The 17,672-nt window shown below is 37.5% G+C and overlaps 1 protein-coding gene across 1 annotated transcript; it reads left to right on the top strand.

Annotated features, from left to right (window-relative positions):
• The first annotated feature begins 543 nt into the window (after positions 1-543).
• parapinopsina (parapinopsin a) lies at positions 544-16,750 on the top strand. Its single transcript, XM_051670181.1, has 4 exons — positions 544-1,554; positions 2,606-2,934; positions 5,134-5,376; positions 16,544-16,750. The coding sequence occupies exons 1-4, from the start codon at positions 1,215-1,217 to the stop codon at positions 16,664-16,666; spliced, it is 1,035 nt and encodes a 344-aa protein (XP_051526141.1). The 5' UTR covers positions 544-1,214; the 3' UTR covers positions 16,667-16,750.
• The last annotated feature ends 922 nt before the right edge of the window (positions 16,751-17,672 follow it).

Here is a 17,672-nt window from a genome sequence, read left to right as displayed (position 1 = left end):
GTGTGTATGTATGTATGTATATATATATATATATATATATATATATATATATAAAATGTAATTTCATATTTTATTTATTTTATTTAAATTTTTTGTAGCCGTTGGATTGAAAATAATCACCACATAATACAAAATATATTTTGTAAATAAATTTAAAAAAAAACAGCAGTCTATGGGGCCGTATTGTATTAAAAAAAAAAAAATGATACATTTAGCAAAATGAAGCACAGTAGAATAAAAAAAAACAGTAATGAAATAAGGTACAGTGAAATATGGTAGATGTTAATGTTCAAATCAAAGAAAAAACAGGACATTAGCTTACCCATAGTCTTCAGCATACATCATCTTAATACATGCTTATATCATTCATAGCATTTTATATATTTAACAGATGCTTAAATCACTCTCAGTATTTATGAATTTAACACATGCTTAAATCACTCAAAGCATTTTATGCATTTCTAACCAGGTTTAAGGACATGTACAACAGTTTAAAACAATAGAATTCTCATATTTTAACATATAACACATATTACACTTATTTGGAAAACACCCTGGGCTATAAATCATGAAATAAGATATGATTAAAATGTGATATTTACCCAAGAATTCTCAACCGATGAACAAAACTGGGAGCTCTCTTGCACAACGTATGTTCTCACGTCGCTAACACGAGAGAGTGCCGAAAAGCAGGTGTCGCAAAACTCCGGTTCTTAAAGGGGCCTGTTAAATTTATGACTAGAGTTAAATGAATGACTAGAGTTAAATTACATTAAATTTCTCCACTTGGCTACATTTAATTCATGATATAGGCCACCTATATGTGTTTGGCTTTATGAGGGGAAGTTAGAGGGGGGTTTTCCCCTCTGGATCACTGTGTTCTTTTTAGTCTGAAATAACCTAATGTGAAATGTCTTTAACTGTGACCTTTTAAGCCCAAGAGGCAGGAAGGTGGTTTGATGCTTCAATCAGGAAGAGTGCCATCATAGATCTCCTGAAGAATAATCTGACAGAATAATTCCAGTCACAATCCGGATCTGAGGATTTTCACTGTAAGCCACACAGCCATATTCAGACATAAAAAGGGCAGGAAGAGCCTCTGCAATCCTCCTAAGACAGTGGTTCTTCATGTCTCTAAGTTAAGGAAACAGGTTGTATGCCTTTTATCTCAACCTTCGGTTAAGCTCTACTTGTATGAGGATCAGTTTCAGAAAATGGAGCCAACAGCATTCAGCACTATTGCACCAGCAGGTGCTTTGCCCAGTGATTTAGTCAATGATGACATCATGCCAAGAATGGGCTATACCATTTTGGCAGTCATCATTGGTTTCTTCTCCTTTTTTGGTGTCATATTGAATGTGACTGTGATCATTGTGACGTTACAGCATCGGCAGCTCCGTCAGCCACTGAACTTTGCTCTGGTCAACCTCGCTGTGGCTGATCTTGGCTGTGCAACATTTGGGGGGCTGCCAACCATGGTGACGAATGCCATGGGCTACTTCAGCCTGGGCAGGCTAGGATGCGTGCTGGAGGGTTTCGCTGTGGCATTCTTTGGTGAGAATGTTTTGAAACTCAAATTTTACTAGCACATGTCTGATTAAATCATAACATGACACACTACCAGTCAGAAATTTAGAAACATTTGATTTATGAAAAAGAAAACGAAAAATCTTTTGATCTAAAGGCATGCTTAAAATTTGTATAAAAGTATAATTTATGCCTACTTCTGTATTTTTCACAAAGCTAAAATTGTATTAATTTAAAATAAAAAAGTTAAATAAAAACATTGAAATCGCTAAGTTGTTATGGACAGTAAAGGGGGAAAAAGTTGTTTTTTTTCCTTTGGTCACATAATTCCCACTCATATGTTTATGATTTTTAATAGTTTCAGTGACTACTATTATTGTAAATTGTGTAAAATAATAATTAATTAAGAATGAGTAGTTGTGTACCAACTTTTAATGGGTAGTCCTTTAAAAGGTATGTCTACCAGTTAAAGCTCTCTGTTATGTCCCTCCAGAAACAAAAACAAAATTATAAAAAAAAATACTGGGTACTCCACGTTCAAAAAGTGTTTATCTTGACTCAACTGGTTTTGTTTCAGGACTCAGATTTTAGGTCAAGTGGCAACGCAACACATTACTAAACCCATAACATGTATTGTCTAACCTAGTTCGTATTTTCTTTTACTTTGCATAGTTTAGTTTATTTCATGGTTCTTCAGTATGAGGACATAATGTGACACAACCTGTCTATGTTGGCTTCTACCTAAATTGGCTGACTTTGACCATATGGCAAATTAATATGCGTCATAAATGTTTGATTTGACACACAGTCTTGCTTTGTTGTTAACAACAAAAAACATGGAAAGTGTTTTCTCCTTCCTCTTTTAAAAGTATTTATTTTGCTATCCCTACTACACAGGATATGGTTTAGTTGTATTTTATTATTTCCATTTAGAATTGTTTTTTCTCTGTTTTCCTCAACACAATCAGAACAGACCTATGACCCACCAGTTGAAAACCACTGACCTAGACTATCATTACTTTTTTTATATAACATATACATTGCATGAAAGGGCTGGATCTTTCACTTTCTCCTACAGGTATTGCTGGCCTTTGCTCTGTTGCGATCATTGCGGTTGAGCGCTGCATGGTGGTTTGCAGACAGGTGGGTTCAATTACGTTTCAGATGAGGCATGCGGTAACAGGAGTTGTCGTTGCGTGGGTCTGGTCTTTTCTCTGGAACACTCCGCCACTGTTTGGATGGGGCAGATATGACCTGGAGGGTGTGAGGACGTCATGCGCTCCAGACTGGTACAGCAGAGATGCAGGCAACATCTCCTATATCGTGTGCTACTTTCTACTGTGCTTTGCGCTGCCTTTCTCCGTAATTGTGGTCTCCTACACACGCCTCCTCTGGACTCTACGACAGGTAGGAAAATACACTCAGGAGACCTGCAAAGGGACTAGACATGCAATAGATAATTCTACATTTAACGTAATCGTCTTTTCAGCAATTTTGGTAAAAAGTATTTATTGGAATGTTAGCAAATTAATTGCTGTTAAACAACATCTCAGATGCTGTTAAAGGAGTTCCGGGTGTAATACAAGTTAAGCTCGTTTGTGAGAGCATTTGTGGCATAATCTTGATTGTTTATTGACTCCTTTTCTTAAAAAAAAAAAAAAAAAAAAAGTTAAAAAAAAGTTTAAAAAATCAAGGTTACAGTGAGGCACTTATAATGAAAGTGAATGGGGCCAGTCCATAAACATTTAAATACACTCCGTTTCAACATGTTAATGACTCTGTAATGTTTTTATAGAAAGATCTACCATGCACAATTTTAAGCCTAAGCAGTGATACCATGATATCAAAATTTCAGTAATCCACAACAATGCCAGTGAAATGTATTGATTCTCTCATAAAACATAAACTTACAGTAATTTGTAAATTAAGTAAATAGTGAGCACATTTACATGCACGTTCTTACACCAAGTATGCTTGATAAGCCGACAACGCGTCTGTTCGTAAACACATTAAACAGTGTATCTTTATTGGTGTAAGGTCATTAAACGTGGAAGAATAAACTGATCAACACAGGTAGATTTTTGCCAGACAAAGATTTTGCGTTGCATGTAAACACAGCGCACTCTACGTTTTAATGGCAGCAGTGATGAGGCTCTATTCACAACATGTGCTCCTCATCATCCGGTGCCCAAATGTGGCTTATTGTTTGCCACCCCACCTCTGTGTGCCCCACCTCTCTCCTGCAGGTTCCGCCACAGTGTGGTTTCTCTCTATAGTCTCTTTCCATTTTTACCTGTTATTGAAATCAACCAGTGTTTGTCTTGCGTTCGACAAAATGAGCACCCCTGACTTGTTTACTGGCGTTGTGTCATTTTGGCATCAAAATGTTAAATTTCGATATAAGTTCACAGATATGGTTAGTAAACATTTTAATCACACTAAAGTCATGTAAAGTTGTATAATATTTATATCCTGTGGCTATATTTTTTAAATAATGTGTACTTTAATGTATGGTCTAAATCTAAAATGTTTGATTTGGTCTATATCTCATTTGCAAGTTATTTAATCACCTTTTACCGGTGACTATTTGCACCCTGGTGTAAATAGTATCTGCAACACAGTGCAGCTATTTGCACCCCAATACTCTGGTGAAACCACAGGAATATACGACAAACTAAATAACGGTGTCACTGCAGTGGCTGTGGGGTGTAAAGATGGTGTGAATGTGTACTGTTGTCCTAGTGACCATGGTTCGAATGCGTGTTTTGTCCCACTCTTTTTCCATCTGATTTCCTGCTTCCACTCTTAATATTTCCTTTAATAGTACTTAAAATAATAGATAAAAATATGAATGTAAATGTTGATTTCATCGCAGTGATTTGGTCACAGTGAATGTCGGGGAGTGCAGAGAAGGGTTTAATCCAGTGGCGGGGTCTTTTTTTTGTAATGATCCCTTATTGTATCTTAAATGGCACACTACAGTTCATATAACAATTTCAATTAAAAGAACCGTAAATTTTGGAATTGCTGAGTAGCATTTTATACATATTAAACATATTTTGCTCCAGACTAATTAGGATATTAACTAATATTACTACTATGCTTTTAGTTAAAAAAAAAAAAAAAAAAATTATATATATATATATCTTAAATATTATATTTTCTGAAAAAAATTTAATAAAAAATAAATCTTAAAACAAGATAAATGTCCTTTACAAGCAATCCTACATGAGATTGTAAGACTTGTTTTCAAAGTTGTACCTTGAACAAGTTAAAAAAATAAATAAAAAGTAAAATCTGCAAATGCCACAACACAATATACTCATATATTCAAGATACATTCTCTAAAAAAAGTCTTAATATTCAGGTACGGATAGTTAGATATTTTTACTGGAAAACACAATAAAACACTCATTATGAGCATATTTTTTGTAGTGTGTAAACACATTAAATGTGCTGTAGTTGCCTTTCATCTTGAAACACTGGTGAAAATAAAGATGTTTATAGTGTCTCACACACACACACACACACACACACACACACACACACACACACACACACACACACACACAAATGATGAGGTTAGCATGTGTCTTTGACCTTCAGGTGAGCAAACTGAAAATATCAGAGGGAGGAAGTACTGCCCGAGCAGAGATGCAAGTGGCCTGTATGGTGGTGGTCATGGTGATGGCCTTCCTGCTCACCTGGCTTCCATATGCAGCATTTGCATTGTCTGTGATCCTGAACCCAATGCTTCACATTGACCCACTCATCGCCACAGTGCCCATGTATCTGGCCAAGAGCAGCACTGTTTTCAACCCCATCATCTACATATTCATGAACAGACAGGTGAGGCAAAGACAACTTCAGAAAGCACATCCTCTCTTAATTATGCCTTCATTATCAAGGTTTCATACATTTTTACTACATTAAATAATTCATATACAACATTTAGTTTAGTTAGTAAGTATAGTATGAGAGCACTGGGACATTTCACCATTTGTATCCGCTTTGCCTGTGTTCACAACTTTCCAAATAGTTGTAGGGGGTTTTGATTCATTCTTCAATTTTATTTCCTTTACTGATTCGTTGAGTGACCATTTCTGCAGATTACATCTTTGCACTAGCAGGTGGTGACAGAGGTGTGTATTTTATGTTGCAAGTCATTGAATCATTGACTCAAGTGATTTGTTAAAAAACAGTCGTTCAGTCGTTGATGACCTAAACAAATGGCAGTGAATGAGAACAATGTTCACTTAAAAGATTTGTTCAAAAACACAGCTTCGTTTATGAATGAAACCCCACTAGTTCAAAACCAGAGTATGAGAGCAAAGAATTGTTATATAGCTTATATTTATGCAAAGAGCTGGAGGGTAAAATGCCTAATGGCAATAACGAAAACGTGTCTAGTTATTTAGTAAAAATATATCATTGCCAACATTTAAAATATATATAATTTCAAACAGGTTCAACCTCATTAATTTAAATAGGTCCTCTCTCTGCCATCTCTGTTTTAGTTTGTGTACACATTTCTATTTCGTTTTTATATATTTTAGTTTTAGTCATTTTAGTTTAGGAATTAACAGAGCATTTGCAGAGTTTTTTTACATTTAAAATAAGCAAGACCTTTGAGTTTAAGATTAATTGGCAAACTTTTTAATGCACTTAAAGGGATAATTTTCATGTTTGGATGAACTCTCATTGTTTACTCACCCTCATGCCATCCCAGATGTGTAGGACTTGCTTTCTTCTGCAGAACACAAATTAAGATTTTTAGAAGAATACATCAGCTCTGTTGGTCCTCACAATGCAAGTTAATGGTGACCAGAATTCAGAAGGTCCAAAAGTTTCCACCTTTGTTCAGAACTAAACATTAGGTGGCTGAATGTGAAAGTGAAAGTAAAAATGTAGATTTACAGTAAAAAAAAATTACTTAAATATTGATCTGATTCTCACCCATACCTATTACACCACTTCAGGAGGCATAGATTAAACCACTGGAGTCATATGTATTACTTTTATACTGCCTTAATGTGCTTTTAGGACCTTCAAAGTTCTGGTAACCATTCACTTGCATTGCAAGGACCAACAGAGCTCAAATAGCTTTTAAAAATCTTTGTGTTTTGCAAAAGAAATAAAGTCTTACACATTTTAGATGGCATGAGGGTTAGTAAACGATGAGAATTTTCATTTTTGTGTGAACGATCCCTTTAAAAGCAAGAGGAAACAGTTGAATATTTGCACAGTTTACTTGCTCAGCATACTTGTGCATAATAACAATAAAATAAGAAATGGTATGCACAAACTACTAGCACAGGCTTCATTATCGATAGTACTTTTCCTTTCCACATCTTTAGCCACGAACAATTTATACCCCTTCTGATGAAGCGATTTTTTTCCTTCAACATTAACATCGCAAATTGTATGCTTGGCATTACAATGCATTTGCTTTTTTCCTGTTTAAAAATTAAACTCGAAATAGTCCAACTGTAAGGTTAGAGGCAGGGCAGGAGCAGACGAAGATTTTAAGAGAACCCAATTGTAGTTTTATTAATAAACCCAAAGTGCAAACATAAAGACTAGACTTGACAGACTTGAAGAAGACTAGATTAAAACACGACATGACTTCAACCTTACAACGAACAATACTCGACAAAGGACACTGGCAAACATGAGGGCTTAAATACACACACTGGAGAAACAAGATAAGACAACAAATAAAAATACAAGACTGATAAGATAACAGGACAAAGAAACATTAATCAATAACAAGACTAATAAACCATGGAACCAATAACAAACTAGAACTGATAACAAGATAACCAAGAAAATCAAACAAGAACCAATGAAAAGACAGAACAAATAAACATGGGCTGTCTCATTTCAAAGGCTGCATGCTAGGTAGGACGCGTCCTTTGAAGGCTGCAGTATACCGAGCGTTCTCCTTTAAACAAGCCTCATTTAAATGAGACAGCCTTCATAAGACAAATGGAAGAATGTAACATGGTTGCTATGACAGCATGCCACCCTTTAACATGCCCAAGCGCTTTGAGTGAAAAGATAAAGTCCCTTTGGAAGGGAATGTAGGAGAATTTTAGGAGAGTTATGATGTAAAGAGAAAAGAAAATAGATTTAACAGGTGTACTTTTAGTCTAATACTTTATTTTAATATATATATATATATATATATATATTAATATAATTATACATATTATATACATCTACTGAGGTACTTCAACTTGGGAATTAACATTACTTGCATTTGAACATCATATTTATGGGTAAATTGGCGTTATTTTTTTTAGACATTTCTGTTGAAGCAAATAATTGTGGGTTTTGAGTGCCCAAGGATGATACACCTCATGCATCCTCCGAATTCCCGTGAAAGAAGGTCGCATTCGAAGGCTGCATTTGAAGTGTCCTACTCGCTTTTATGAAACGAGCTAGCCTCTGACGTATGTGGCCAACAAATGCAACCTCCGGAGGACACAGCCTTCCGAACGAGACACAGCCATGGTGGGTCATATAACACAACCAGGAAATCACATGACAAAACAGGAAGGAATGAACTAAACTTCAAAATAAAAGACATGAAAACATGAACAAAAATACATAACAGTGACACCAACACAGGGATTTGTCATTTCTTTCAGCCATCATTCATGTCCCTGTCCTGATTAGGGCTGCAACAAATGATTATTTTTTTAATCGACTAATTTAACGATTATTCAAATGATTAATGAACATCTCTTAACCATCACTTCAGGTTGTGCATTGAGTTAAGATGTTGTATTAAACACGTGCTTACCAACAATAAAGAAATGAGGATGCAAGCATCTTAAAAAAATACTTAACCTTCTCAAGAATTCCTTTAAGGTTTCTATAAAGTTTAAGTAAAAAAAATATATATACAAAATCATGCATTAGTCTTTTTGCTTTCTTACAAAAAAATATATCTAAAATCCTTAATGGAATAGTTCACCTAAAAATGAGAATTCAGTCATTGTTTACTCACCACAATATTGTTATAACCCCATATGTGTAATGTCTGCAGAGTGACGAGACAAGAGTGATCGGATCTAAATGCAGGCTTTTATTTAAAAAAAAAACAGAAAACAAACACTAGAAGCACTGGGAAGAAAAGAACACTATAAAACAAACACAACAGCCGTGAATGGACAAGAACCAACAAAGACACAGAGAACATGAGGGCAATATATACACAAGAACTAACGAGGTTAACAAGACACACCTGGGAGCAATCATCGTAAACACAAAACAGAAACAACAAGAGTGCTACACAATAATTCAAAATAAAAGCCATAACAAAACCAAAGTCCAAGAACAAACATTACAGAATGTTACACCCCACCGCCCCAGGTCAGGGCAGATGGGGACTCGGAGAGCTCAGAGGTCAAGGCACTAGGGGACACAGAGAGCTCAGAGGTCAAGGCACTAGGGGACACAGAGAGCTCAGAGGTCAAGGCACTAGGGGACTCGGAGAGCAAGGCACTAGGGGATTCTGGGGGCAGAGCCGCAGGAGGAAAAGGCTCAGGGGGCGAGGCTGCAGGAGGCAGAGGCTCAGGGGGTGAGGTCTGGGTAGCCTGCAGTATAGAATGCATGGTCAGGGCAGATGGTGATGAAGAGGGCATGGTCAACTGGACCACTGAGGTTGAGACCACTGGAACTGGGACCACTGGATAAGGGACCACAGGGACTACTGAGTTTGAGACCACTGAAGCTGGGACCACCAATGCTGGGACCACTTAGGTTGAGACCACCGGGACCACCGAGGTTGAGACCACTGAAGCTGGGATCACCGAAGCTGGGACCACTGAGGTTAAGACCAATGGGACCACAGAAGTTGAAACTATCAGGACCACCGAAGCTGGGACAACCGAGGTTGAGACCACCGGGACCACCGTAGCTTGGACCACTAGAGAAGGGAACAGAGGGGCCTCCGTAATCGAAATCTCTGGGAATACCAGAGAAGGGAACAGAGGGTCCTCCATCATCAAGATCTCAAGGACCACCGGAGAAGGGATCTTGTTCCTCCTCCTCCTCTTTGAGCCTGCCGTGTCCAGTGAGAGAGCACTGGGTGCCGCAGTGGGAGTACTGCTGTACCCCACTGTGTAGGAGGAGAGAGTGAGACTCAAAGCGTAATTGATAAATTTCACCAAAGAGAGCTCACATCTACCACCTGGCAGATAGGACTTCACAGGTTCATTGAGCCCAAGCCTACATACATCATTGAGCTCGATGTCACCCCAGTATGTACAGCTCGCTAGCACACAGAACATTTCTGTGTATTCCTCTATGGAGTCTGTGTCTTGCCGAAGAGAAAAGAGTTCCAAAGCCACTAGATCCATGATGGCTGGTTCTTCCGTAATGTCTGCAGAGTGACGAGATGAGAATAATTTGGATATAAATGTAGGCTTTTATTAAAAAGAACTCAAAACAAACACTAGAAGCACTGGGAACAAAAGAACACTAGAAAACAAACACTACAGCCTTGAACGGACAAGAACCAACAAAGACACAGAGAACATGAGGGCAGTATATACACAGGAACTAACGAAGTTAGCAAGACATACCTGGGAGCAATCATCGTGAACACAGAACAGAAACTACAACAACAGTGCTACACAAGAATTTCAAAATAAAAGACATAAAACCAAAGTCCAAGGACAAACACTACAGAATGTAAAATATGACTTTCTTTCATTTTCTTAACACAAATTGAGGAATTGTGAAAAATTGAGTTAAATAAAATTAAAATTAAATTATTTCAATGATTGCGAAAAAAATAATAAATTTTTGATTATTATTAATTTATTTCAGTTAGTTTTTCAGTAACTGTTGTTCCCTGTCTATCACTCACTCGACGTAGTGTCGATGTAGTGACACTAGGGGTTCGATCTTGAGAGCCCCAATCACCTTTGCTTAAAATAGAAAAGGCCAGTGAAAATTGGCGAGTGGAATTTGCATGCCACTCTCCGCCCCGGACATACGGGCATAAAAGGAGATGGCGTGCATCACTCATGTACAAAGTAGACCCTCGTTACAGCCTCTCCAGTGCTGGGCAACTCAAGAGTACCTCATTTTATGCCGCAATGCAGTCATTCAAGTCTCCTTGTGACACGCCGTGCTCGCAATTTGGAGATCATCCTTGTTCTATTAGACGAGTGTTGCGCTGGGCCAAGTGGCCAGATGCAGTGTTGTCACGTTAGACAAACAGACTCTGCTGGGCAACAACACCCTGGCTCATAAATGGCCAGCGAAATGCAAATATGTGTTCCCCCTGTACGCTTGCTACACCAAGTGTTGTGCAAGGTTTGGGAAGACAGGGAAACTGTGTTGTTGGTTGCTCCAGAGAGGCTTAACTGCCTTGGTTCCCAGAGCTGGTAAAGATTTTGGACGTTCCCCCTTGGGAAATTCCCTTGAGGAGGGATTTGCTCTTTCATGCTCAAGGCACGATCTGGCTTCCCCAGCCGGAGCTATGGAAACTTCATTTTTGGACCCTAAACGAGGCTTGTCTGACACACATGGGTTGTCGCAGCCAGTGCTTGACACTATACTTCAGGCTATTGCCCCCTCAACAAGGTGGCTGTATGCCTTAAAGTGGTGAATTTTCACCGACTGGTGTTCCTCCCAGGGTGAGGACCCAGTGCATTGCCCTGTGTAGACTGTACTCCAATATTTGCAAGAACATTTAGATGCAGGACTTTCTCTATCCACGTTTAAAGTGTATGTCGCTGCCATAGCAACTGGCCATGACCCTTTAGGTGCGTTGTCTATGTGGGTTGTCTATGTGGACAGAAAGTTTCTGCATGATGCATGACGAGACCTTCTTGCCCCACTACCATCCCAGTCTAGTGTTGAATACGTTTAGAGGTTCCCTGTTTGAGCCACTAGAGGCTGTAAGCTGAAGACTGTGCTGCTACTCACTTTGGCTTCAGTCGAACGTGCCGGGGATCTTCAGTCCTTGTCGGTCAATGATTCTTGCTTAGAGTTTAGCCCAGAGTATGTTAAGTGCTGGCCACTCCCTTCAGGGCACAGGTTGTTACCTTGCAAGCATTCTCTCCTTCTCCCTTTGAGTCAAACGAGGCTAAGAGGCCCCACATGCTTTGCCATGTGAGGGCATTACAAACGTACACTGACTTTCATAACACCAAAACTAACTAAAATAAAATAAAAATGTTCTCGAATTCATTTTAGTTTTAGTTTTTTACATAATATGGTGAAAAGGGGCAAAGTGGGACAATTTTGGAAATGTTTCTTTTCTTAACACTTTGAATTATGATCCAAACAACACATAACCTGACATTATACCTTTGAAATCTAGGATGTCTTCTAACTTAATCAAAAGCAAAAATTAAGAAATAATTTATACTGGGAAGTAGAACTTTTGAAGATCCTCTTTTTACCAAATCCCAGATGTGTTCAAGGGCCTACTGGTAAAGTTGGACAGAGGAAAAAATATTCTCTAGAAAATATATATATTTGAAATTAATTTTTATATTTTCTTCTACACTTTCACATCATAACATTAAGTTACATTTTACTTGTTTATAAGCATAAATAGATTTACATCAAATTTCTGTAATTGTTTACCATTATTTTTCCCACCAGTGGTCATGAAATGAGTTTTGCCACACATCCCAAGATAAAGATAAAGGGATAGTTGACCCAAAAATGTAAACTCTCTTATCATTTACTCACCTCATATGCCATCCCAGATGTATATGACTTTCTTTCCTCAGCTGAACACAAATGAAGATTTTGAGAAGAATATTTCAGCTCTGTAGGTCCATACAATGCAAGTGAATGGGGTCTGAAACTTTGAAGCTCTAAAAAGCACAAAATAAGAACAAAAGGCATCATAAAAGTAATCCATAAGACTCCAGTGGTTTAATCCCTGTCTTCTTAAGTTATCTGATCTGTTTTGGGTGAGAACAGACCAAAATGTAAATCTTTTTTCACTCTACATCTTGCAATTGCAGTTTACAGGAACGATCATGATTTCAAGCTCAACCACACTTACTAGTACAGTTCGCAGAGTGCTAGATGGCACTGGGAAATATAATCGAGCTTGAAATCATGATTGCCAAGGAGACTACTGATGTCAAGATTTACAGTAAAAAGTTAAATATTGACCTGTTTCTCACTCACACCTATCATATCGCTTCTAAATACATGGATTTAACCACTGGAGTCATATGCATAACGTTTATGCTGACTTTATGTGCTTTTTGGAGCTTCAAAGCCCCTATTGGCCCCTATTGACTTGCATTGTGAGGACCTACAGAGCTGAAATATTCTTCTAAAAATCTTAATTTGTGTTCAGCAGAAGAAAATAAGTCATATACATCTGGGATGGCATGAGGTTGAGTAAATTATTTGAGATCTTACATTTTTTTGGTGAACTAACCCTTTAATTGTTTACTCCCTAAAGATTAGTTTAGTAATGATTTATAATAATTTAATGAAATACATATGAATACAATGTGAATCAAGCTTAAATATCTTTTGTCACTTTGCCCATATTCGCCCTATATTATACAATTTGCAATCCACATTAAACATGAAAATACCACTGGATAGAGGTAACACAAGACTGCCCAGAGAAATGTAATGTTAGACTTTTTAAATTATACCAGTAAATGTTCAGCTTTGGCAGCCATAAAAAAAAAAAAAAATACTAAAACCAAAATAAAAAATAACTAATCTGAAACGAGAAAACACTGAGAAAGCGAAAACTAAACTAAAACTAACAGACAAACTCTGAAAACTAACGAAAACTAAACTAAATTGTAACGGCAAACTGAATATAAAATAGAAATAAAAACTAAATTAAAAATCCAAATCTATAATAACACTGGTCTGAACAGCTCTTTGTCTGTTTTTGAGGCTGTTCAAAAGGTTTGGCCATCTCCAAGCAAAGACATTCTCACTGGGTTGTGGATGCGATAGCACTCGCTTACGCAGAGCTCTACATTAATACTTGTCCGCTTGTCCGGGACAAGTGGATTTTTGAAGGGGCAAGTCAATGAGAATTTTACTTGCCCGATGGGACAAGTAGCCTGATTTAAACGTCAATAATGAAAAAAATAACCTATAACTATAATCTAATAGGTACTGAAATTCAGCGCGGGATTGCAGGTAACATGCGATTTTAATTATTCCAGCATGTTCCACACTCATAATGCGGGGAATTCCCGCACACTTTTATTCACTTAATCATTTAGCTGAGAATTGGTAAACCAATCCATTCAGATGAACAAAATTAAATCAATAATCTTGTTTTTGCATCAAACTGCTATTCCAGAATGTGCGTGAGTAAATCCTCTCTCCTGCTTTCATGTAGCAGCACATTAATTGCTTGTTGAATTTAGTGTGAGCACATGCAGTGAGGTTGCACATTTTGTCCCATATTTACTGAGCTTATTATATATATATATATATATATATATATATATATATATATATATATATATATATATAAAACTCAGCAAAAAAAGGGTACCTGCTCATCTGCATGAACGTGCCTTAGGCATGCTGCATGGAGGCATGAGGACTGTAGATGTTGCAATGTCTGTACTGTGAGACGCCTAAGACAGCACTACAGGGAGACAGGAAGGACAGCGGAAGGACAGCTGATCGTCCTCGCAGTGGCCGACCATGTGTAACAACACCTGCACAGGATCGGTACATCCAAATATCACACCTGCAGGACAGGTACAGGATGGCAACAACAACTGCCCAAGTTACACCAATCCCTCCATCAGTGCTCAGACTGTCCACAGTAGGCTGAGAGAGGCTGGACTGAGGGATTGTAGGCCTATTATAAGGCAGGTCCTTACCAGACATCACCGGCAACAATGTTGCCTATGGGCACAAACCCACCTTTGCTTGACCAGACAGGACTGGCAAAAAGTGCTCTTCACTGACGAGTCATGGTTTTGTCTCACCAGGGGTGATGGTCGGACTCGCGTTTATCGTCGAAGGAATGAGCGTTACACCGAGGCCTGTACTCTGGAGCGGGATCGATTTGAAGGTGGAGGGCCCGTCATGGTCCGGGGCGGTGTGTCACAGCATCATCGGACTGAGCTTGTTGTCATTGCAGGCAATCTCAATGCTGTGCGTTACAGGGAAGACATCCTCCTCCCTTATGTGGTACCCTTCCTGCAGGCTCATCCTGATATTACCCTCCAGCATGACAATGCCACCAGCAATACTGCTGGTTCTGTGCATGATTTCCTGCAAGACAGGAATGTCAGTGTTCCGCCATGGCCAGCGAAGGCCCCGGATCTCAATCCCATTGAGCACGTCTAGGACTTGTTGGATCGGAGGGTGAGGGCTAGGGCCATTCCCCCCAGAAATGTCCGGAAGCTTGCAAGTGCCTTGGTGGAAGAGTGGGGTAACTTCTCACAGCAAGAACTGGCAAATCTGGTGCAGTCCATGAGGAGGAGATGCACTGCAGTACTTAGTCAGTATCTGGTGTGGCCACCAGCTGCATTGTTACTTTTGATTTTGACCACCCCCTGTATTCAGGGACACATTATTCCATTTCTGTTAGTCACATTGAAACTTGTTCAGTTTATGTCTTAGTTGTTGAATCTTTTTATGTTCATACAAATATTTACACGTTAAGTTTGCTGAAAATAAAAGCAGTTGAAAGTGAGAGGACGTTTCTTTTTTTGCTGAGTTTATATATATATACTGTATATATAAGTCAGCATAGAATTGCGTCTTGCAGGGAAACAAATGACTTGAGGACACAATGTATGCTACATACTTTAAAAATCATTCCATCTAAATAAAACAAGGTAAGAATTGAGAAAAATAGATCCCCGTGAGATTTAGGTGAGATTGTTGTAAAAAAAAAAAAAAACATTTTAGAATGACAAATTCTACCCCTGAGTAAAATCAGCTGCAGGCTGGGCTTCCCTTAACACTTTTCCAGGTTCTATAACTTATATAATTTCTTACCTTATGTATACCAAGAAGAGTTTTCTGAACAGTGTTTCACTACAAATGCATTTACTAATGTTCACAAATAGACAGTGTTGGGGAGTAACGGAATACATGTAATTAGAATACAGTTACATTCAAAAAGTATTTTGATTACCGAAGAGATTACTTTGCATTTTATTGTCATTTGTTTCATTTAATATTTAGTCCTTTCAGATGGAAAACATTTATACATATAAATGATGCTATCCAAAGTGCATTTGAACAGCAGCGAAACACTTTCTTATGATGTGTTACATTCATATGAGCAGACAGAGAAGTACATTTGAAGTGAGTTTGGAGCAGAAGAAATAGAAATAAACCTTGTGTAAATTGTCAGCTTTACGCTAAGCTAAAATGCTATGTCTGGCCATTTTACATGCACATGTTATCAGGCATGATCATATTTTTTTATCAAGAAAATTCACGGTGGATCATAATTTCTTTTTTTCGAGTAAGACCTTTGATATTAGGGCAAAAATCATATTCTTGATAATAATTTTTGTATTGTTTTCCTGTAAAAATATCTAAAAATCCTTAAAACAAGATCAATTTGATTAATCTTGTTTTAGAAACAACACTGCATATGATATTTCGGTTTTTCAGAGAATGTATTTTTAACGTGTATTTTGTCTTACTGTACTGGAAGAGTTTTTATAGTCAAAACAAGTGAAAAATATCTACCAGTGCTGAAGAAGTAATCCAAAGTATTTAGAATACATTACTGACCTTGAGTAATCTAACGGAATATGTTACAAATGACATTTTACAGCATGTATTCTGTAATCTGTTGTGGAATACATTTCAAAAGTAACCCTCCCAACCCTGCAAATAGAAACATATTCTGTAACCAATATAATATAATTAGACATACTGTAGGCCTCAAAATCTTGTTCAGTATAACAATTAAACATTAATTATTTAAAAATGAAAATATGACCAACACAAAGGAGGAATCCAGTAAAATGACGCAGAACTATCTTTCTCTCACTGTTTACATCAGTTCAGAGAGCGAGCTGTGCCGTTCCTGCTCTGCGGCAGAAACCCGTGGGCTGCTGAGCCAGTGGAATCAGAGGAGACGACAGTCTCAACTATCAGCAAGAGCAACATGGTGTCACCTTCATAATTATACACAGCCCTTCCACACAAGCTCTTACCAGACCTGTAAAATATAACTCCCAAGAGCTTCTAACAAAGGTCTAAAGGTTGTTTAATGGCACAGTTTTTCTCTTAAAGTAATGGCAAAAAAAAAAAAAAAAAAACAATTATCTCGATGTTTTCACTGGAATTGTTATTCTCTTGTTAATTATTTGCATTTAACATGATTAATATGTTCTGTTGTCTGTTTATTTTAATGAATAAAAAGTACTGCTTTAATTTAATTTGCTTGTACATTTCTTTTCGATTAATTATAGGGATGTGCCAATCAAATTAAAAGTCCCTGTAATCATAGTTAATATTCTTGAGCTTTTCAACCAAGATATGAGATATGGTGTAAGAGACTGTGCATTTGTAAGAGACTGTGCATTAGCTGATTAAATGAAAGCTTGTTTATTAGCAGCATCTTTAGATGAAGAGCTGGTTAACTCCCAGCCTGAGATCTAAGCCTGTCTACAAATGCCCTGTACACACACACCACAGAAACATATGGCAGCATACAGCTTATTCTATAATGTAATTTCTAATTTTTCTAATTGTTGAAGTAAGCTTGTTATATTTGGTAAAAAAATAAAATAAATAATAATATTATTATACAACAGTTGTTGAGAAAATCAGGGATCGTACAATCATCATACATGCATCTCATTAGGATATTAAGATCATTTTCAATGACACAAATGAATTAATCACAAGGAGAATGGCAATTAATAAGGTTTTGAAAGATTTTTACCAGGTTTTAAATACATCTCAAGGGGATTGGTATTTCAGAATGCCCTGGAAAAAGGTAGACTCCCAGACAGTATAAATCAAATCAATCAAATCACTTTATTGTCACACAGCCATATACACAAGTGCAATGGTGTGTGAAATTCTTGGGTGCAGTTCCGATCAACATAGCAGTCGTGACAGTGATGAGACATATACCAATTTACAATAACATCAAATTAACACAACACAATTTAAACATCTGT

The sequence above is a fragment of the Myxocyprinus asiaticus genome, chromosome 33 (assembly GCF_019703515.2).
Source record: "Myxocyprinus asiaticus isolate MX2 ecotype Aquarium Trade chromosome 33, UBuf_Myxa_2, whole genome shotgun sequence".
NCBI classification, from domain to species: Eukaryota; Metazoa; Chordata; class Actinopteri; order Cypriniformes; family Catostomidae; genus Myxocyprinus; species Myxocyprinus asiaticus.
This window is presented reverse-complemented; position numbering and strand designations above follow the sequence as displayed.

What these genes read in the sequence shown, in the direction of transcription:
- parapinopsina (XM_051670181.1), top strand. Translation starts at nt 1,215, where the DNA reads ATGGAGCCAACAGCATTCAGCACTATTGCACCAGCAGGTGCTTTGCCC. An exon ending in TCCTCTGGACTCTACGACAG is followed by an intron (nt 2,935 to 5,133) that starts GTAGGAAAATAC and finishes TTTGACCTTCAG; the next exon opens with GTGAGCAAACTGAAAATATC. An exon ending in ACATATTCATGAACAGACAG is followed by an intron (nt 5,377 to 16,543) that starts GTGAGGCAAAGA and finishes TGTTTACATCAG; the next exon opens with TTCAGAGAGCGAGCTGTGCC.